Source organism: Gracilinanus agilis, chromosome 5 (genome assembly GCF_016433145.1).
Source record: "Gracilinanus agilis isolate LMUSP501 chromosome 5, AgileGrace, whole genome shotgun sequence".
Taxonomy (NCBI): domain Eukaryota; kingdom Metazoa; phylum Chordata; class Mammalia; order Didelphimorphia; family Didelphidae; genus Gracilinanus; species Gracilinanus agilis.
This window is the reverse complement of record NC_058134.1, coordinates 137,077,682-137,100,964: the sequence shown is the minus strand read 5'-3', so window position 1 is coordinate 137,100,964 and position 23,283 is coordinate 137,077,682. Positions and strand designations below refer to the sequence as shown.

Here is a 23,283-nt window from a genome sequence, read left to right as displayed (position 1 = left end):
GTGTTGGGAATGTAGCATGATTTAGTGATTGCTCAAAGTGACTGATTGTTGATTGAGGTATTATTAATGCCACTGAAGCATTAGTTTGCATAGTTGATGGTGCAGCTCATCTTAGTTGGTGAGGGAATCATTTGGGTTGTGAGCATAGCTGAAAAAGCCATCACTGATTGGTTGATCTGGTAGTTAGTCATTTCAAGGAGTTACTGACAATGCACTGAAAAGGACATTATAAGAGAATTTTGTTATTCTCCCAGAATCCTTAACTTCCTTCAGAGCTTTCTTAGGTGCCACCTTCTACTCTAGGACACTCTTGAACCCTTTAGTTGTTAGCATTCTGCCTTTTGAAATTACTTTGTATACATGTATACATGTTGCTTCCTTCAACAGAATAAAAAGTCTTTTAGGGCAGGGGATATATTTTTTTCTTTTATCTCCACTACTATACATGTAGTAGTATAGACATTGTTGTATGGAGAGTATCATATACATTGTGTGTGTGTGTGTGTGTATATATATATGTACATTCTACACATATAATCATTCATAAAACATACATATACAACACACACATGCAGTCATATATGCAACACACTATACAGCACACACACACATATATACAAATCACACACACAGACTTTGTATGTATGTTGTACTTATTTGTGTGTAAGATGTTTCCCCCAGTAGAATTAAAACTTTTTGAGGGAATGGACAATTTTTGTTCTTGTATTTCTACTACTACACATGCAAAAGTATGCACGTTGTTGTACATACAGTGACAATATATGTGCATATATGTGTATGCATATATATATAAAACATCATATATAATTTGCATTTGTATTTTGCTTCTCCCAATAGAATGTAAGTTTTCTGAGGACAGGGACAATTTTAGTTTTGTCTTTGTGTCCCTAATCCTTTACCTGTAGTAGTAAGCTACTACCAATGGACTGGCCTTGTTATTTGAATGCCAAGTGTATCTTGATCTAAAAGACTATTTTACAGAGAACCTAACACAAGACAAGCAAGCACTCACACAGGTCAGGAGAAGTGATAGAGTGACACTCTCAAGGTCTCTCTGAAGAACTTTGGTCTTGATTGTGAGACATGGCAGGGTGGCACAGGACCTATCCAACGTGTTATGCTCACATCAAAGAAGACTCCGTGCTCTGTGAGCAAAGCAGAATTGCAGTAGCAATTGTTTAGCACAAATTTAGAGAAAACTCCATCCCAAATGTTTATGGGCTTTGTACCCAACCTGTGATAGAGCCTTCCAAGTTTGTATTGACTGTATCAGCTACAGTGGGGCACTCTGTACATTGACCCTGACTAAATGATGTCTCTTTAGTCCTCTTCAAGTGTGAAGGTAACAACCTACCAAGCACTTTAAAATGTTGATTGAATTGAATTATCTCATTGAAACCTAATGATTGCCTTTGCTAGTTAGACCTCAGACCAAGAAGCCCCAGAGTCTATTAAAAACCCTTTCATAGGTTTATTCACTAAAGTGGGCAAGGACACTTGTTTTGCTTTTGCTTAAAGGTATTTTCAAGGTTATATCATTTTGTATTAATTGGAAACAATTTTCTATAGCAACAGTTAACTCAATAATGCTAATAAGATCAAGGTTATGGGTTCCATCCCCACCTCGACCAGTTAGCCTCCACTTCAAGATCATTGGATGTCAGTCAGTCTTTTCAATCTAAGCATTGCTCACAGTTGAGGAATGAGCAAGAAAATAAAGAGAAACCAATCCTTTAGACCAGTGATGGGCAAACTTTTTAAAGAGGGGGCCAAAGGAAAGGAAATGCTCATTTGTCAGTCTGTTTCTAAGGCAACTCTTTTGAAATTTCATTGTATTGTATCCTACTCACTGTATTCATCAGATTAGGAATAATGTTGCTGGCCAGATAGAACATTTCAGGGGGCCGCATCTGGCCCCGGGCGTAGTTTTCCCAACACTGCTTTAGACTATAAAGGCTCTTGTAATAGTGGTGATCTATTTCTGTATGAAATTTATAACACAACACATTCAGTTTATTGATGCTTATAAATAATAGGATTTATTTATAACTACTCCCTAATTCCTCACTCCTTTTGGATTACAGGTGGGCCTCTTGGGCAGAACTGGTTCTGGAAAAAGCACCTTGTTAGCTGCATTTTTAAGACTACTAAACACAGAAGGAGAAATGCAGATTGATGGTGTATCTTGGGATTCTATACCCTTGCAGCAGTGGAGAAAAGCATTTGGAGTAATACCACAGGTAAGGATGGCAGAAGCAAAAATGCAAAATTTAATGAAAGATTTTTTGTGGTGAGGGCTAATCTTCCTTAGCCATCACAAATTCATCACTTCCCAATCAGAACTCTTCTCTTTCCTCCCCACAAACTCTCACATCTCCTTAATGTCCCTATTTGTGTTGAAGGCATGATAATCTTGTTACCTGGGTTTGCAATTTTAGAATCATCCTTAACTCTTCCCCTTTTTTCCCCCTTCACATCTAATTAGTTACCAGTTCTCACTGACTCAACCTCTGCTATGTTTATCACACACTTATAATTTTCTACACCCACATGCCACCACCCTAGGTCAGGCTCTCATTTCCCTCTGCACTTATTGCAGTAGCTTTTTCACTCATCTGCACATCATCTCTCCCTTCTCCAACTTCTCCTCCACACTGTTGCCAAACTAATATTGCTTAAGCAGAGGTCCATTTATGCTACTCCTTTGCTAAGGAATTTCCTGCTCTTCCCTTTTGCCTCTAAGATAAAATACAAATTCTTTTATTTGACTTTTAAAGCCCATTTGGTCCCAGCCTATCTTTACAGACTCATTGTACATTGCTCTCTTTCATGCACTTTGACTTCCAATCAAACTGACCTACATACTATTTCCTGTATGCGACAGTCCATCTCCAGCTTACATGGGTTTATATTAGCTCTTGCCCATACCTGGAAGGCATTTATACCTCACTTCTTAGAATAACTAGCTTCAGATTTAGTAGCTCACCTAAGCATCACCTCCTACAGGAAGTCTACCTTGATCCTCTTAGATGCTAGTGTCTTTCCCCAAGAACTTACTTCATTCTACACAATACAAAAATACATCTTGCATTTCATTTTCTGTACACATGTTCTTTTATCTTTGAATAGAATGTTAGCTCCTTGAGGTCAGGGATTCTTTTATTTTTGTCTTTGCATTCCTATAATAGGGGTACATAGTAGGCATTTAATAAATCTTGCCAGTTGAATGTTTAAAGTATGACTTACATTCAATCCAGAATATGTTTGTTAGTTTTTTCCTTTGTTATGAGTTGCATTCTTTTAGATGTTTGAAACACTATGAGAAATGATTATTGCCATGCCATTAATTGTTTTGATTACATTTCTGAGCTGACATATTCAGCAGCTGGAGCATGCTTACCACTTGTTTTCTTGAGCATTTTTCCGTGCTTCAGTGCTCTGAGCACCGTGTTAGCATCCACAGCAGGATGACAAATACTCTCTAACACATAAGGGATGCTGCTGAAATAACAAACAATTGGGAGAAGCATGAGAACATGAAGCAGTAGAATTGAGAATAAAAAGTGTAATGACTGAGTTTTGTCTGCAGAATACAATAAGGCATGTCAGATTAATCTGTAACTAGTTTTAAAATGTCTTCCTTTGATTTGGGTCATAAAACATCACTAATATGGTACTGCTTTGTGCATTATAATGTAAGAACAAGAGTTTAAAGTGTGTGTGTGTGTGTGTGTGTGTGTGTGTGTGTGCATGAGAGAGAGAGAGAGAGAAAGATGTTACCAGCTGTTCATTTAAAATAAAACTTAAATGAAAACGATATTGCTTGCAAACTAGACATAACCACCCCAAATCTAGGTAATTTTTGAAAATTAGATGTGTTGGGCCCCAATTCTAGGTAATTTTTGCAATTAGCTTCTTTCTCCCATCCTCCTTATATCTTTATCACTTTTACCAGAGTTAAATCTCCCATAGTATCCTAACTGCTATAATATATTTTGTCATCATCTGTTTGTACTAATAATTTACTGAACACATATTGTTCTCTATGCTTATTTTAGCACTTTTCAGCCTAGGCCTTCATTTCCCTACTGGAAAATAGAATTTATAAGCTAGGAGGAACTGAAGGAAGTTGAATTACAAATCCATATGGAGAAGAAGACTGTAGTACTTACCAAAATAACATTATAAAGCAGTTCTCCTTTTAGATATTAAAACTTCCTAGACTAATATTTTAAGTTCTTTTATCCAAACTTTGTCATATGCTAGAAACTTATTCTTGGTTATACATAGAAAATGTAATTTCTTTTGGAGGAAAGAAAAGATGTTCAAATTCTCTAATAATAAAATATTTTGAAGAATAACAATGCAAAAGGAATCAACTTAAGGACAACAGCAATAAACAAAAGAAACATGCAGAATAATGGAGACTGGAACCTGGTCAACTGAGGACTTTTAAGGTTAAGTTTTTATTGCTTCTTGGCCCCTTCCTTACTATAAAGCAAACTCTTATGAATATTATAGGAAAGCCTTTCATGTGATAAAGAGATGGCTTGTTTTTATTGTATTGTCACTTACTTAGAGATCACAAAATTCTAGATCTTCAAGATATTTATAAGATCACCTACTTCAACTCTTTCATTTTACAGAGAAGGGAACCAAGGACCAATGATGTAAACTGACTTGCCCCAAATCATAAAGCTAGTTAAGTAGATAATAAGAGAATAGTTTCTAGGTTTCTTAAGTCCTCACCCCATGACTTTTCTTCTAACCAAAGCAGTTCTCTTTAGGAAGCAGTTTGGGATAGTGGGTAGAAAACTGGTCTCAGAGTCAAGAAATTCTAGATTTCTCAAGTTCTCATTTCTCAAACTAGATTCTCAATCTAGAGACTACAGAAAAATCTGCTCATGTACCTGAGTATATTTATTTTTCTTTAGCAGGAGTTCCCAAAGCTCAGGAAATCATAGGTCTGGGCCTTCCTCATTTCCCCCAAAATGCTAATGCTCAAGACCCAGACTTTGCATTGTCTGAGACTATATAAATTCTTACTTATCCACTAAAGTAAATCTTTTCAATCTCTTTATATTTATTCTCTCTCCTCACAAGAGAGTTGCAAACTTCAGAGATGCTCAACCTGACATGTTTTGGTTTTTTTTCCCCACTTCATTACAATTTCCATAGATGGTATACTATCAGATACCACCCATCATGCCTGGTGCCCTGACCTTCAGGGCCACAGAGGAACCACTTCCTAAAAAGGTCTGACATTCATCGAAAATGTTTATTATATAGCAGACTAAAGCCCCAAATGAAGCAACAACAGAACATCCCCAAATAGTTTTGCTATCTGAACAAAAGAGATTTTTCTTGTTTTTCTAACCTTTCTACGCAACTTCTGATTGTCATTTTTAAAAAGCTTCCCAGAATCCAACCTAGAAAAAGAAAGTTCCAAAATCCTAGGAGAAAATTTTTAAAAATATATTATGTGCTTGTCATTTTTCTTCCAACTCCTCTCTTCCTAACCCATGAAAGACTAAGTTGATTAAGGCTTCAATCATTAGAGACCTCAGGGAATTCAAGATTAGGTATTGCTCCATTAAGCAAAGCCTAGAAGACCTGACTGTGGCACTCCTCTTCTCCCTTAGGCAGTGACTTAGATTTCATATTACATCAGGTAAAATCACAGCAAGCCATTATTTTTGGCAAATTCTGCCCTGCCTTCTATTTCTCTTTTTTGCAGTACTAGCTACATCAGACTCTTTTCCTTTCTTCTAAAGAGTTGGACAGAACCCATGGAGAATGTAATACTTGAGGAAGTAGGACAGGGTGAGCAATTCAAGGCAGAAACTGCTCTAAAGGTTGCATTCATCTCAGGAGGAGCTTTGTAAAGGAAGGTAGAGGCATCAAAAAATTATAAGATTAGTATCCAAAGACAACACTAATTATCCACAATTCTTACTTAATAACCTTTTCTTTTTTTCTTTTGCAATGAACATTGATTTTCTCTCCCTCCCTGTTTTTCCTCCCAACCCCACCACTACCATTATCACCACTGGGAGAGGAAAAAAAAAAGAAAAAAGAAAAAACCCTTATAACAAATATGCAAATATTCAAAGTCAAGTCAAACAAATTCCCACAATTGACATTTCTAAAAATTTATCTCATTCTGTACCTTGATTCTATCACCTGTCTGTCAGGAAGTAGGTAGGTTGAGTCATTATTGGTCTTTTGAAATTATGATTGGTCTTAAGTCAAAGTTGTTTGTCCTAAAATGTTGCTGTTACTATAAAAGTTGTTCTGATTTTATTTACTTTGCTCTGCATCAGGTCATATAAAAATTCCCAGACTTCATTGAAATCATCCCTTTTGCCATGTCTATTCTATTCATATATCATTTTTTATTCAGCTATTCTCTGTCCATATTGATGAGCACCCATTAGTTTTCTAGTTCTTTGCTATAAAATAACTATTTTGAATATTTTTAAAACATATAAATCCCTTTTCTTTTTCTTTGATCTCTTTGGTGTCTGTGAACTTCTTGAAATCAAGGACTATTTCTTACCTTTCTTATTATCATGAGAACTTAGCACAGAGCCTAGGACAGAGTGATAATTTAACAAATGTTTTTGGATTGATTAATTGATATAGTTTAAAGGTCCATTGTTTTTCCTTAAAAATAAAAAGTCAGGATATTCATTTTCTCTAATATAACATTCCTTCTTTCATATCCCTGTGATAGTTAAAGGATTCCTCAGAAATGACATCATCCTATTCTTTCAATACCCAGGAATGAAATTGAATTTGGCTTGGTGATGAACTCATCGACAAGTAGAAATATATTCTTTTTACCATATTTCTACTTATATTGGCTATCTTATCTCTACTAGTCATTTTTTTCCTTTTCAGTCTAATAATTGTTCTGTTTGGTGAAGTAAACAGAAGCAAAATAAAAGCTACTCTGTCATCCCTCCATCATCTATTACTGTCCCATCCATGTCAAGCAATAGTCTTATTTTTTGATTCCTCTTTCATTTTCATACTTCCACACAATGTACCGACAATATGGCATGTTATTTCAGACTTTCTATGATTCTGACTCCAACTACCTTTTCTTTTTTTGCTTCCCACCATTTTCTCAATGCTTCTCTATCAAAATCCTATAACATTCTTTAATCTCTTCTGTAGTTCCCCTACTAGGATGTGATTCCTCTCTCTTTTGAATTAGTTTAGTATTAGACTTTTAATTCTTATGACAATTATAGCACAATAAGTTATATTAAAATTGTGTACCTTTTTGGTCTCCACTATTTGTTAGCTATTTAGAGACAATATTGTGACCATTCATCTTTCTGTCCCTCATAATGCTTAGGATAGCACTTTACACATAGAATATATTCCAGAAACATAAATAGTGGTAGATATTTTTTGTATCTCTGTGAGATTACCTTCAATTTACTCTGTACATATCTCATATATATGTATTTGTTTACATATTGTCTCTTTCATTAGAATATGAGCTTCTTGGGGGCCAGTGGGGTGGCTCAGTGGATTGAGAGCCAGGCCTAGAGATGGGAGGTCCTAGGTTCAAATCTGACCTCAGACTTCCCAGATGTGTGACCCTGGGCAAGTCACTTGACCCCCCATTGCCTACCCTTACCCCTCTTCTGCCTTGGAGCCAATACACAGAATTGACTCCAAGATGGAAGATAAGGGCTTAAAAAAAAGGATATGAGCTTCTTGAAGGAAGGACACTATTTTGGTTTCTCTTTATATTCCTACTCCTTAGCAGAGAGCTTTGGCATACAGAAAGTATTTAACAAATACTATTGACTTGAAATGATTTGACTTGTTAAGTGAATAAATGATCAAGGAAGGCTTAATGGAAGGGGTGGTATTTAAAATGGATCTTCCAAGACTGGTAGGAGTTGGTCTGGGAAATAAGGAAGTGCATTATAGGGATAAAAAAAATAGCAAAAGGTAGAATTTATTATACTCGGTGGAAGACAGTAATGATATTGGTCTGCCTGGGGTGGAAAGTAAGTTTTAGGGAGCATAGAGGAAAAAGGATTAGCAAGTGAGGAATTTGGACTTAGCACCATAGGTAATGAAGATGTTCTAAGTTCTTGAATAGGAACATAAAACATTCTAAATGTATGTGGTCCTTTGAAAAGTGAATCAGAGGTCAGAGGTAATGGAGGGAGGGACACCATCTCTATTGAAGGAGTTTAGCTATGATGATGATTGTGATCAGGATGGGTTAGCTAGAGAATGGAAAAATTATTATACTTGGAAAGAGGAATGGTTAACACTGTTAGGGTTCATATACCATTTTAAATTAGTAAAAATCTTTCGAGCTTGAATATCTTTCACTCCCAAATTAGGCTAGATTGAAACAGGATAATCTGTCTAAAGGCAAAGGGTTCTATTAGTGGCCATTTACTTATTGAGAGAGCCTAATACTCTCCTTTTAATTGAATTGCTTTGATATCATTCATTTGATGTTTCATGTTAAACAATGTCCATCCATTCATATGGCACCTGTTTTCAGAGACTCTCAAAGTATTCATTGGGAGTTAATTGATTCTTGTGCCAAAGTTGGTATAACAGATAAGAGGGAGATTAGGCCAATGAAAGTTGTTATTTGTCTTGGTGAATAATTATGATTTTCTTACAGTTCCTTGATTCCTAAGAACTACTCTTTATGCCATTCATAACATTATATAAATAATTATATACCTGAAAAGTCACTTATTTGTTTTATAGAGATAATATTGTGTCCTGATTCATAGATGCTAATAAAAAAAACTGTTTAGTTTGATCAGAAAACTAAGATCATTTTGTAAGAGGCACCAATCAGCCCTGCAGTACTAAATAATATTTGTTAGAGAAACCAAAATGTTTGGTTAGTGATATCAAACTGTTTTAGGAGCGGGAAGGCTAGTTTGTTTAGTTAACTTTTCCTTGCCTGTGGGTGAGTACACCATTATTTTAACGTTAGTCAAACTAACTATAGCTAAAATTATAAAACTATTTTCTCAATAGTGTCAAGGTTATTACACTTAGAACTTTGGAAGTTTAAACCTAGAAAATGATTTTCAGTTTTATTCATTTCAAATTCACTATTCATCTTAGTACTTTTTTTTTATCCTCAATGGGGGTAGTTGTGAGAGGACAATGGGCTGTTCTATTCCGATTCATGCTTCCAACTTGAGAGCTTCAAGAATATTTTTGTAAAGTGAGTAATCATTGACTACTTTACACATTTATAATGTTTTGGAGAGGCAATAAGTCATAGTGGATAGAAAGCTCTTCTTGAAGTCAGGAAATTTTACTTTCAAGCACTACCTCTGGCATAGCAGATTTGTAACTCTGGGCAAGTCACAACCTCTGAGTGCTCTAATCAACAATCTAAGAAGATAGGTTGAAGACAAAGTGTTGACCTGCACTGGTCAAGGGAATTTTCTACTCTGGAAATTCCCTACACCAATGGAAAAACAATACCTATCCTCATAGTGGCTTTTATCCTACATTCTGTAATAATGAGGCAATGGCAACAAAAATGCAGACTTCTGTTTAAATGCCAACTGCTCAAGTCAGAGACATAAGAAAAGCTCTAGGCTATCTTGTACCTCTTAAAAGGAATCTATAAAATCTACTTTCTTTAAAGTAAAAATTCACTGTGGATTGTGGGTTAAGGACAGCCATTGTTATGGACTATCTAGTCCAGTGATGGCAAGCCTATGACACATGCATCAGCACTGACACGTGTAGCCATTTTCGGTGACACGTGGCCTCACGCAGCCGCATACAGAAAAGTATGGGGTCACATGCCGAGGTTGAAACATTTGCTATATTGTAGTGTAGACACTCTGTGCACTATAGATGACAATTCTACCTATATTAATTTACCTATTTTGGTTTATTAAATACAGTTATATATTAAAATTATACATTTTTGTTATTTAAACTATAAATATCACAAAATTACGTTTTTTTTTTCTTGAAGTGACACACCACCCAAGTTATGCTCAGCTTTTTGGTGAATTTTAACACATCAAGCTCAAAAGGTTGCTCATCACTGATCTAGTCTAAGTCAGTGGGAATTGTGTCTTTATATAATTGAATTATTCTTAAATTTAAAATTAGATGTACAACAATCAGCACTTTCCTACAGGCTATTTTTGTTCTAAAAAATCTAGTCAAGCTTTTAATCATTTCTCTTTTTTTTCCTTTTATCCAAACAGAAAGTATTTATATTTTCTGGGACATTTAGAAAAAACCTGGATCCTTATGGGCAATGGAACGATCATGAATTATGGAAAGTTGCAGATGAGGTAAGGATTTCTACCAAAGATGTGTAAAGAGCAACTGAAGCAGTCATTCTCTATAACAAAAGAGATAGCCCAGCCAAATACATTACAAATTTTGACCACAATTAAGAGAATATTGGAAATATACTGCCTTTTATTGACCACTATAAAGAAAATATTGGAATACTTCCTACCTGTGTGACCCTGACCAAATCACTTAACTCCCATTGCCTAGCCTCAACTGCTCTTCTATCTGGGAGCCAATACATGATATTGATTTAAGATGGAAGGTAAGGGTTTTTTTTAAAGATAATATTGGAAATGTACTTCTGTTGTTTCACTTATGAATATATTTATATGTTCATGACAAGCCTTATATATAATTAGTGACTAATAAATATTTCTTGAAATTAATTGAATTCAGCACATATCTTAATTTCAAAATGCAGAAGTCATTGTAAATAAGACTCCCTCAAGTAAATGAATAATGAATGCAGGATTTGATATCAAGAGGACCTGGATTCTAATACTGACTCTGTCACTACTTTGGCCAAATCACTTAGCCTCTCTGTGCCTCAGTTTTGGCATTTCTATAATGAAAAGACCCAACCATCTCTTATATCTATGATATTTTTAATCTTCTCTGACGAAAGGTACATAAGTAGATGTTCTAGTCAAAAATGAATATCATTATGCTTAAGCAGACTTAGCCAAAGCCAAATATTCCCTCTAATTCCCTAGTTACCCCTTGTATCAGGGACTTTTTTCTTCACAACCCCTACTTCCTTCTTTTTTTCCTGGGGACTATGACAGTTCTGAAGATGTCCTGAAGTTGGCAAGGGGATCCATTTTGGCAAGAGATAATCGGCTTCAAAATAACAGTTATGACCCAGGACAAAGCTGGCCACCCAATGGGACAATACAATTATGTCTATGGGACTCCTTCCATGAGTTAAGAGAAGGGTCAGAATTCTCCATCCTCATGTGTGGAAAGATTACTAACTGGATTTTGGGAAAATTTCATGCTCCATAAAATGATGGATTAACCAGATGATTTCCAAGGTCTCTTCTAGCTTTAAATATTTGATCCTGTGCTCTTATAACCAACAAATGCCAGTTTTGCCACTATGTAACTTTGAGAAAGTTAGTTGTTTTGGGTCTCCATTTCCTCATCTATAAAATTAAGGTGTTGAGTTAGATGGTTCAGTGCATAGAATGCTGGGACTGGAGTCAGAAAGATCCGAGTTCAAATCAGTCACTTAATTGCTAATTGTCTTAGTTTCCTCATCTGTAAAATAGAGATATCAATAACACCTACCTCCCAGACTTGTGAGAATGAAATGAAATAATATTGTAAAACACATAGCCCAGTGCCTGGCACATAGTAAGTGCTAGCTAAATATTAACTATTATTATTAATAATATACTATATAATATCTAAGATAGTTTACTGACCTTAAACTAAGAACCTATGATTTCTAAAAGAAATTAAATATATTAAAAAGAAAATTCTTAAACAAAATACCAGAATCTCAAGAAAGTTGATACATTCCCCAAATTTCCGTACACTTATAAGCTTTTTTTTTTAAACCCTTAACTTCGGTGTATTGTCTCATAGGTGGAAGAGTGGTAAGGGTGGGCATTGGGGGTCAAGTGACTTGCCCAGGGTCACACAGCTGGGAAGTGTCTGAGGCCAGATTTGAACCTAGGACCTCCCGTCTCTAGGCCTGACTCTCAATCCACTGAGCTACCCAGCTGCCCACTTATAAGCTTTTTAACAGAGAAGTTGTAGTCCATTAATGGAGACATTCCAATGATCATTTAGTAAGTTAAAGAATGGCCTTTTGGGGGAGAGTGACACAACCTTGAAATGCCACCAACTAGCCAAACATGTACATGTACATGCAATTATATGCCTTATGCATATAATTGAATTTGTGCTGTTATTTCAGGCATCATATAGAAAAAGATAATTTAATTCATTGTAATTCACCAAACATTCCAAGTAAATGTGAGATTTATGATTATAGCATACAGGCATCTCAGATCCAAAATCTTGAGATTTAAAATATCTATCAAATTTAACCTTTTTTAACTTTATTTGTTTTTTGCATAATCTAGTCCTTCTCCAAATACTGTTATATTTCAAATCACCCATTTTTTTCTCACCTCTCTTTAGAATGCCCATGTTGAAGCTTTGAACTGTTAGTAAATGTTAAACACTTACTTGTTGAGTGCCCAACCTTAATATAGACCTAATAAAATACTACTTAGATTAACTATTTTCATTACTCAAGTTTCCTTATTACCCAACAAAAATTCTTTTCATGGAAGTTTTAGAGAAAACATTAACTAAATTCGTAAACAATACACTTAGAGATCTTTGATCTACCATTTAGAGGAGGTGAAGTTTAAGGAGGTAATTTTGAGTTTTTCTGAGAAATACAATATGAGGGAGGGCTGGAATGAGAGTAGGAAAACTGAACGTCATGACAACTTGATGTCTTGCCAAGTCACACAAGAGAGGGTAGAATTGAAATCATAAGAATATTGCAAGGTAAGCCAAAAGAAATACTAATGAGTCTCACACATTTAAAATGTAAAAGGCTCCTAAAAATGCTACCCCATCCTCATCCCACACTTTAATAATTTGTACCACTACATTTGTCTAGTTGAGATAGAATTGGTGTAGGTTTTTGATATTCATATACTATATATGAAACTCATGATTTTTTAAATTGTTATATCAGATGCTGAATTTGGGAGTCAAAAAAAGACAAGGGTTCAAATCTCCCTAAGATTCTACTTAGTTCTGTGATGCATGGCCAATAACTTCTCTGAGACTTCATTTCCTTATCTATAAAATGGAAATAATGATGGTAACTACTATACAGTGGGACTGAGGGGATCAAATGAGACAGTAGATAGCAGAAACTCTAAAGCACTGTATGTGCTAATCATCATTATTGTAATTATTGTTACTTCTCCTATATCAGTAATATGTTCTTCTTCAATATATCAAAATGATGTTACTAACTTAATCACTAATAAGCTTTATGGTGATGAGTCTGTGCCAGATCATCCACATGTTTTTTCCTGGTCCCCTAGGCCATATGAGTGAAATAACTGACCAGAGTTAGTTAAAACAGTTAAACAGGAAAATTCTTTGGAAAAATCAGAATTACTTAGATTGCCTAAACTGAAAGGAATAGGGAGGTGAGGCAACCTTTGTTAAGTTTCTCAGCAAACCTATAGCCTAACATACTATGAGACAAAATATAAATTCCTCAAAGGCAAAAATGGTTTCATTTTTGCATTTGTGCTTAGCAGAGTAGATGTCACATAGTAGGTACTTGATCAAAGCTTTTTGTTTTATTAATTGAAAGCCCTGGTACCTTTTGATCCATTACTCAGGAAGGGAGTATTCATAAGGACAAATCAAAAATCATTTATGCTTGGCTTTGGAAAGTAATTGTTTTCCTTAAAGACTGATATACCTATGGGGCATCTGGGTAGCTCAGTGGATTGAGAGTCAGGCCTAGAGACAGGAGGTCCTAGGTTCAAATCTGGCCTCAGACACTTCCTAGCTGTGTGACCCTGGGCAAGTCACTTGGCCCCCATTGCCCACCCTTACCACTCTTCCACCTATAAGCCAATACACAGAAGTTAAGGGTTAAAAAAAAGACTGATATACCTAATGATCAGATGTTTAATTTAGTGTTAAAAATAGTTTACCTTCCCTGAATACAACAATAGCAGGAGGAGATAATTCTGAGACATGCTCAGTGGCTGAAAGAGCACTAGATATTTTTTAGACAATGCCTTTCCAGTTTTGCCCTTGTGAAATTGACTTTTTTAAATTTTTTTCCCTTTTTTAATTTAGAATATTTTCCCATAGTTATATGATTCATGATTCCCCACCCCAGCACTCTTTCCTCTCCTCTCCTGAAGGTGACAAGTAGTTCCACTGGGTTATATATGTATCATTGTTCAAAACCTATTTCTATGTTATTCATATTTTAACACCAAACCCTAATCATATCCATCATATGTTTTTCTTCTGCATTTCTGGTCCCACAGTTCTTTCTCTGGATGTGAATAGCGTTCTTTCTCATAAGTTCCTCTGGATTGTTCTGGGTCACGAAATTGACTTTCTGAACTTAAATGTAAAATGTTATGTTTTTCCATATTGAAATTTATCTTGTTAGATTCAGCCCAGTATATCTAGTCTGTCAAAATCTTTTTGGATGCTGAATATCAGCCAGTGTGCTAGCTCTCCCTCCCAGCCTTGTTTCATTTGCAAATATGTTGAGCAAGCTATCTATGCCTTTATGTATGTCACTGATTAAAAAAAATTAATTTTAAACAGTTCAGGGCCAAGCACAGATCCCTAGGGTCTCTACTGGAAATCTTCTGCCATACTGATATGGGAATGTTAACAGTGTTAACTGTTATTTACAGTGTTAAGAACATCCTGTTCTGAATTCATTTTATTGTTCATTTGAATTATTATTAAATTTAATTATAAATTAAATTAAATTATTAAATTAAATTAATTATTGCTCATTTCAGTCAAATTCAACTCTTTGTTATCCCTTTTGGGGTTTTCTTGGCAAAGACACTGGAGTGGTTTGTCGTTTCCTTCTCTAGCTCATTTTACAGATGAGGAAACTGAGGCAAACATGATTAAGTGACTTGCCCAGAGTCAACACAGTTAATAATTAGTATCTGAAGTCACATTTGAACTCAGGTCTTCCTGATTCCAGATCTAGTGCTCTATCCACTAATGACCTCTGAATCCTGAACCTATCTAACTGTATTATCATTTAGTTCGCACCTCTTTTTCCTACAAGACTAGTGTATTCATTTCATGAATTAAAAATAAATGCAAAAACATAGACTACATGTAGTTCTATTGATCTTTCAATTCAGTAATCTTATTGAGATATGAAATAAAACGTCTCACATATCCATTTCTTGATGACAATATCTTGGATTTTTGTCATCATAGCTTCCCCTTCTAGATGTTCCCCAACCATCATGTAAATGATCCATCCTCTAATTTTTCTGAGAATTGTAGTCAAGTGTTATCTTCCTACACTACTCCCACTCCTTTAAAAAAAATCAGGACAACTTTTGCCCCTCTCTAGTCTTGTACCTCTCTCATTTTCAGGAATCTTTCAGATACAGACATTGGCTGAGCATTCACAGCTGCTAGTTTTTCAGTACCTGTGGATGAATTTCACATAGGTAGAGTCACTTAAATTTGTTAAGAACAACAAAGATGCTCTCTTGTTTTTTTACTTATTTGGAGTGTCAACTCCCTGCTGACCCTCTACATTCCTGATTGTCTCATGCTTCCCTCATGGACCAGAATTTCAAAAGATCATAAATGTCACTTTCACAATCACCCGAAGATTCTTTCATTGTCCTTGAGTTATATAGTTCCTCGGGGTCTACTGATTCAAACTCTAAAGGCAGTCTTAAACTCATTTATCATGTCTTTACTTACATTTCCAGAAAATATTTTTGCTTGACCTTATTCACTTTGAAGATTATTCTATTTGGTAGAGAATTCAGAAGCAAAATAGGAGAAAGATTGCCTTCCTCATTCATCCACTACCCCAAACAGCATTTGATACTTTCTTCATTTCTCATTTGATCTTGAGCACAGCAAAAATATAAACTTTGTCACAAGACTCATGTTATTTGGTCTTTAGTGTTCCTGATGTTATTCTTATAGGACCTTATAATTCCTTTGAATTCATGAAGACATTCTGTTACAAAGTACAAAGCAAATAAACTTTTTTAAAAGTTCTAAAATCTTCAACTGATTCAGACTGAGAGGTGGTGAACTGTAGCTAAACTGGATGCTTCTTAGAACCTCAAATGCTCCATTCCATCTATTCAAACTCATGTGTATTTACCTATATGGCATTTTGATCATGTGTGATTGGTGATAAAGCAAGATAAATAATATTCCTTTTCTTTCAGGTGGGACTGAAGTCAGTAATAGAGCAGTTTCCTGGCAAACTGGATTTTGTCCTCGTTGATGGTGGTTATGTTCTAAGTCATGGCCACAAACAATTGATTTGTTTGGCTCGGTCTGTTCTCAGCAAGGCAAAAATCTTGCTGCTGGATGAACCAAGTGCTCATCTGGATCCTATGTAAGTTTTAGTGTTTCTATTCTTGGACAAAACAAAGAAAGTAGAATTGTTAAGATCAGCTTAACCTTGACCCACATTTTCAAGATGCCATCTCATTTGTAGCATGCAGTCCCTCACTTAGATACAATAAGGTTTCATCATGGAAATGCCACAGTACTAATTGTCTGATAGTGTACTTTTATTTTTCAGAATGTGAATCACACTTTTAGCTCTTGTAGACCACTTCAAAATGCTACGCAAGCTTGTAGTGTTAATAGCGGATGAAGCTGTGTAGTTACACAAGCAAACCTTAGCTGCCAATTTCCTTTTTTTTTTCATTTCAAACATAAATTCAGAAATTATATCAATAGTGTGCAATAAGAATACAAGTGCTAGTATCTTCCCTGAGATGGAAATGATACACATTTTCAAATAGAATATTTTATTTTGGCACCTTAAAACGTTTGACTGAATTATTGGTAAAAAAAAACCTCAATTACTAATATTCTGGCTTAAAAAACGTTCTCTTTTTAAGTATATGTGTGTTTGGTAAAGGATGGTAAATCATTTAAGAGTCTTAGAAAGCACAGATCTATATTTATTTAGTAAGATCTGAAGAGCCAGATTTTTAAAGTTTTATGGTTACACATGCTCAATGTTATGTCTTTCTTCCTTCTATCTTTCTTTCTTTCCTTCCTTTCTTCCTTCCTTTCTCCTTCCTTCCTTCCTTCCTTCCTACCTTCCTTCCTTTCCTTCTTCCTTTCCTCCTTCCTTCCTTCCTTCCTTCCTACCTTCCTTCCTTCCTTTCCTTCTTCCTTCCTTCCTTCCTTCCTTCCTTCCTTCCTTCCTTCCTTCCTTTCTTCCCCTCNCTTCCTTCCTTCCTTCCTTCCTTCCTTCCTTCCTTCCTTCCTTCCTTCCTTCCTTTCTTTCTTCCCCTCTTTTTTTTTTTAAAGAACATATCAAGTCATTCGAAGAGCACTGAAGAATGCATTTGCCAACTGTACTGTAATCCTCTCTGAACACAGGATAGAAGCAATGCTGGAGTGTCAGCGATTTTTGGTAAGTATTTTGTAATTTACTTATAATCTGATTTCCCTATTTAATTCCAGATGGAAGAATTTCAAGTGAAGTCTCTCAGGTGTGTCAAGGAGGCTATATTTAGAAAGTCTCTGTAAATATTCCCAGTGTAGAAGTTCCTTCCTTACAATTGTGTCATGTGAAGCCACTAAGTATTACTCAATGTAGCTGCCCAACTTTCTGGATTTGATCCAAACTGTGAAGTCATAATAGAATTAAATGAATTCGAAATGGCAGCAGATTGCTTATTAATGTGGAGTATTTATGAGACTCTACTTATAGGACCATGTTTCGGGTGAAACTATCTTATAAAGAGGTCTTTCTGATAGTTCTAATTAAATCCTCTTGGATGATGTCCAAAGGAGAACTGTTGTGCTAAATTCTGTATTGTAGCTGATCATATTTTTGATAGTCTCTAGAGTTTTCTTGTTTATACCCTTGATAATAGAACACACATTAGTTTCAGGTAATCTCTTTTCACAATTCATTTCATTGTTATCAGTGTTCCTGTTCAAAGGCTCAACAGCTTCTATTCATTGTGGGGAGCTGCATTTGGTGCTTCTCCCCACCCCCTTTTTAGTTAAAAAATCTGTTTTTTAAAAATGATGATTGGAAGCTTTCCTAGCCTTAGTCACAAAGGGTGCATAACATCATTTCTGTCAAGCTTTTGTGCATCCCTGAGCAAAGACAAAAATGTCTATTTTTAAAGAGTTCTGCTTCTTCTTTTTTTAATTAGTCAACAAGTGATGAGTCCAGAAGTGGGTTCATTTCTCTTGGCCTTGTTGACAATGGTGTAAGATTGGGCAAACAACTTCCTTTCACTGGGCCATAGTTTGCCCAACTGTAATATGTTATTCTTGGCTGGAGGAACTAGAGAGAGGAAGAGAATTTGGAATTCAAAATTTTTAAAAACTGAATCCTATAAATAAAGAGGAAAAGGGGGGGAAAGCTGTATGGCACCTAAATAATCAATTAATAATTAACTAGTTATTTAACAATGAAATAAAAGTATTTTTCTTTGTAATATACCATTCACTCAACAAGAATGTCGTGCTACTTCACACTGAATATTGAATAGGCTGCTGATTTTGCTATAAAACGAGCACACACTGATTTTTAAGGAGATGTATGCTAGGACTGCTGATTTAGTATTGGAAGTAACCTCTGAATCCATCTGATTCAATCTGGTCACTTTAAAAATCTTAAAACTGAGATCTAAATAGGTTAAATGATTTGTCCAAGGTCACAGAGACTGTAAATGGCAGAGACAAAATTAGAACTCAAGTTCTTTAATTTAAAATCCAGCCATCTTTCTATTGTACTTTGAAATGAACTAAATTCTATCATGGAAGCTGATAAAGGACTTTTGCATTTCTTTTTAGAAGGTGCTATAGTAGGGATACCTAGGAGATAGAGTAGGACAATTATATGGCACAGTGCATTCACCTTGGGGCTTGGAGTCAGGAACACATCTCCCTGAGTTCAAATCTGGCCTCAAACATTTGCTGCTGTGTGACCCTGGGCAAGTCACTTAATCCTACTTGCCTCAATTTCTTTATTTATGAAATGATATGGAGAAGGAAAATGGCAAACCACTCCAGTATTTTTGCCAAGAAAACCCTAAATGGAGTCATGAGGAGTCAGACACAGGTGAAATGACTGAATAACAAAAAGAATAGGAGTATCAGATGGGCAGTATTTTACCTGCCACAGTTGACATTTGTTTATTTTTTTGGAAAATTTTATTTAATTAACTAATTTAGAATATTTTTCCATGGTTACAAAATTCATGTTTTCTCCCTCCCCTTCCCCTAACCCCCTCCCAAAGCCTATGCCCAATCCCACTGGATTTTACATTTGTCATTGATCAAGACCTATTTCCATATTATTAATATTTGCATTAGGGTGATTGCTTTAGAGTCTACATTTCCAATCATATCCCCATTGAACCATATGATTGATGTGTTTTTCTTCTGCACTTCTATTCCCACAGTTCTTTTTCTTGAAATGATTAGCATTCTTTCTCATCAGTCCCTCAGAATTGTCCTGAATCATTGCATTGCTACTAGAAGAGAAATCTATTACATCGATTTTACCACAGTGTATCAGTCTCTGTGTACAATGTTCTCCTGGTTCTGCTCCTTTTGCTCTGCATCAATTCCTGGAGGTCATTCCAGTTCACATGGAATTCCTCCAGTTCATTATTCCTTTGAGCACAATAGTATTCCATCACCAGCATATACCACAATTTGGTCAGCCATCCCCTAATTGAAGGGCATACCCTCATTTTCCGATTTTTGCCACCACAAAGAGCATGGCTATAAATATTTTTGTACAAGTCTTTTTCCTTTTGATCTCTCTGGGGGTACAAACCCAGCAATGGTATGGCTGGATCAAAGGGCAGACAGTCTTTTAGCGCCCTTTGGGCATAGTTCCAAATTCCCATTCAGAATGGTTGGATCAATTCACAACTCCACCAGCAATGTATTAATGTACCAAGTTTGCCATATCCCCTCCAGCATTTATTACTTTCCTTTGCTGTCATGTTAACCAATCTGCTAGGTGTGAAGTGGTACCCCAGAGTTGTTTTGATTTGCATTTCTCTAATTATTAGAGATTTAGAACACTCTTTCATGTGCTTATTGATAGTTTTTATTTCTTTATCTGAAAATTGCCTATTCATGTCCCTTGCCCACTTATCGATTGGGGAATGGCTTGATTTTTTGTACAACTGATTTAGCTCCTTGTATATTTGAGTAATTAGACCTTTTTGACATTTGCTTCTTAAAGACTGAGTAATCAGAGCGAGTAAATGAGATAACCTTGATGATCACCTCCTCCTTGGAGAGGGGTTTTCAGGGTTTTATATCTTCCCAAGAACTCATAGTAAGTTCTCACTTGATCTTCTGCTTGGTTTGCTTAGTAGATCTGGTACCTTATTTTATATTCTTTCTAAGGGGCTGACTGTTCCACATTTCCTTAGGTCATAGAAGAGAACAAAGTGCGACAGTACGAGTCAATCCAGAAGCTGGTGAATGAGAAGAGTCTCTACAGGCAAGCCATCAGTCACTCAGACAGAATGAAGCTCTTCCCCCACCGGAACTCCAGCAGGCACAAGTCCCGAGCCAAAATCACTGCCCTGAAGGAAGAAACAGAAGAAGAAGTACAGGAAACCAGGCTTTAGAGATTCACAACTGCAAATTTGTGCCAGACTCACATCACTCTATAAAAGAGAAAAGAAAGCCTCTTTCCTTCTCCCTGGGAAAACTCATGAATGATGTTCCAAATTAAGAAAGATGAAAGAAGGCTCCTCATGAAATACTGTGTGTGTGTGTGTGTGTGTGTGTGTGTGTGTGTGTGTATGTGTGTGTCCGCACGTGTGTGTACCTGAGGATGTGACTTCTTGGCAAAGGTGAAGCAATGTAAAAGGCACTGAAGATCCTTGAAGAGTTACCACTTATTTTTTTTAGCAACCCAGATTGTCCTGAAACATCTCCACTTTTATACTTACTGACTACATATGTGATGTCCATCAGCTGGAGCTTTCCAAGAACAGCTTACTTGCCTTATAAAACTTGGAGGTGATTTTTTTTTAATCTGGGAAGAATGAAAGCTTTCAAGTCTCATTGTAGGGGTAAGCAAGATGAATTTAAGTTCATGTACTTCCATTTCCCCTTTCCCCTTAACATCATAAGAAAGAGTGCCTATATCATTCTGATTTTTCAAGAATTCACTGTGTTATAGGTGGCCAAAGATGGCTCCTTTCCATAGTACATGAGTCATAGCTTGTAGGAATTAATAAAGGAAATGAGAACTAGTTGTCCAAATATCAGGATCAAGAATGATTCAAATATAGGAAAATCCATGTCTCCTAATCTAGATAATCTGAATCCTCCTCTGTACATGGAGATAGGGGTATTGGAAAGGTCCTGTATGGTAAAGAAACATTATACTATGTAAACTAACATACCAGGACTTCTTCAATATACTGATAGTATGAAGGTGCTAAGTTCTCCTCCCTGTTGGAAAGTGTAGAGAAGTGCCCTTGTGCAAACTTGCCTAGGACCATAATCCAGATAAATCAGTGTACTGGGTGGAGGTGTGATGAATAGAATCAGTGATATTGTAGGAAATTCCAGAGGTGTGTGGCAATGTCTATGGGTTTATGACATCTTTCTAGGCTTCATAGTATATACATAAAGTGAGAGGTAGGACAGAAGACACATTGAGGTAGAGGTAATAAATGAATCAGTTTTTATATTCTTCTATTTTTCAATTTTAGGATGTAATTGAGTTTTCCCTAGACAATATTATTTATTTTAATATTGTGTTAACTTCATATAAAGAAAATTATGTATTTTGAGAATGATGATGATTCTGCACTACTTAGAAATATATTTGTATAAAAAGATTTTTATATCAGAAATATATACTTTTGTGGAGCTAGTTATTTTTATTCTACTTTTTATTAAAACTGGAAAAAAAATTGCCAGACCCTAAGGGGAGGTATAAACAAAGGGGCATTATCTACCTTTTCAGATGTGTAGGAAAGCGTCAAGATTATGCAGATGTTGCACACATCCTTTTTTAAAAAATATCCAACCCAAAGGGTCACCTCAACCCCTTTCAGACATAGTCTCATAGAAGACAATTACAATGTTCAAACACTTTTATTTAGTGTATACTGCTTTCTAAAATCCAAATAGGCCTTGAAAATTGCATTTTATTTATTGTCAGAAAAAAGTATATCATGAGTGTCAATAAAATCCATTTATTTGTGTATAAATCAGCTGCCTTTCAGATGCATTATTTCATTTTACATCTTCTTTAGTGCTGGGGTCCTTTAGGATTTATGGGTTGATCCTTACCTCTGAGAATGAATCATTAATTAAGACTGCTTTAAGATTTTTCGCTCCTCCTACTCTCTTTTCATTCCCTAGCACATTTGTGAGGATGAAGAATGAATTGAATCCTCCTGTTTGACTTCAACTCTGTGAAACTCCCATATAAACCATTATCATTTCATTAGATACTTCTTAGTTTGGTTGTGAAGTTTATACAACAGTTTGGGGGAAGTGAGTGGCTATTGTCAACATCTATTTCTTCACTTTGAAAGCCCTTTCAAATAATTAATACTCTTGAAAGCTTCAGACGCTTCCTATCTATGTGACCCTGGGCAAGTAACAACCCCAATTGCCTAGTCCTTATTATTCTTCTACCTTAGAATTGATATTGATTCTAAGTCAAAAGGTAAGAGTTTGAAAAAGGAGAGAGCAAATATATCAAATTGTGCTTAGGAGCCTTCATATCCTAATGATATCTTTACTTTCTGGCTTTCCTGCCTTCTTTCAAGTCCAACTAAAATCCCACCTTCTGGAGGCAATATTTCCAACCTCTGCTAATTATTTCCTATTTACCGCAGGTATAGCTTGTTCTTTCAGAATTGTTTAAATGGTATGTCCTCCATTAAATTGTAAGCTCCTTGAGGACAGAGATTGTTTTTGCCTTTCACTGTTTCCCCAGCACTTAGTATCATGCCTCACACATAGTAAGGGCTTAATAAACACTGACTGAGTGATCAATAGGAAATACTTAGAAGTATGTGTTTTTTGTTGATTTTTATGGAAATTCAGTCATGTTTTCTAAAACAAAAGGCTGGTTCTCCTTTAGAATCAATGAATAGCTCTTTCAAGGACCAGATCCATGGGAACAAATATATAAGAACTGAGGAA

At 35.7% G+C, this 23,283-nt stretch overlaps 1 protein-coding gene across 1 annotated transcript in view; it reads left to right on the top strand.

The window, feature by feature from the left end:
- CFTR (CF transmembrane conductance regulator) overlaps window positions 1-20,735 on the top strand; it is a 212,974-nt gene extending 192,239 nt beyond the window's left edge. Inside the window, 5 exon segments of the mRNA XM_044678477.1 lie at window positions 2,106-2,261; window positions 10,263-10,352; window positions 16,323-16,495; window positions 17,428-17,533; window positions 20,535-20,735. Of these exon segments, the coding sequence (XP_044534412.1) occupies window positions 2,106-2,261; window positions 10,263-10,352; window positions 16,323-16,495; window positions 17,428-17,533; window positions 20,535-20,735 (726 nt within the window).
- Window positions 20,736-23,283: the final 2,548 nt, after the last annotated feature.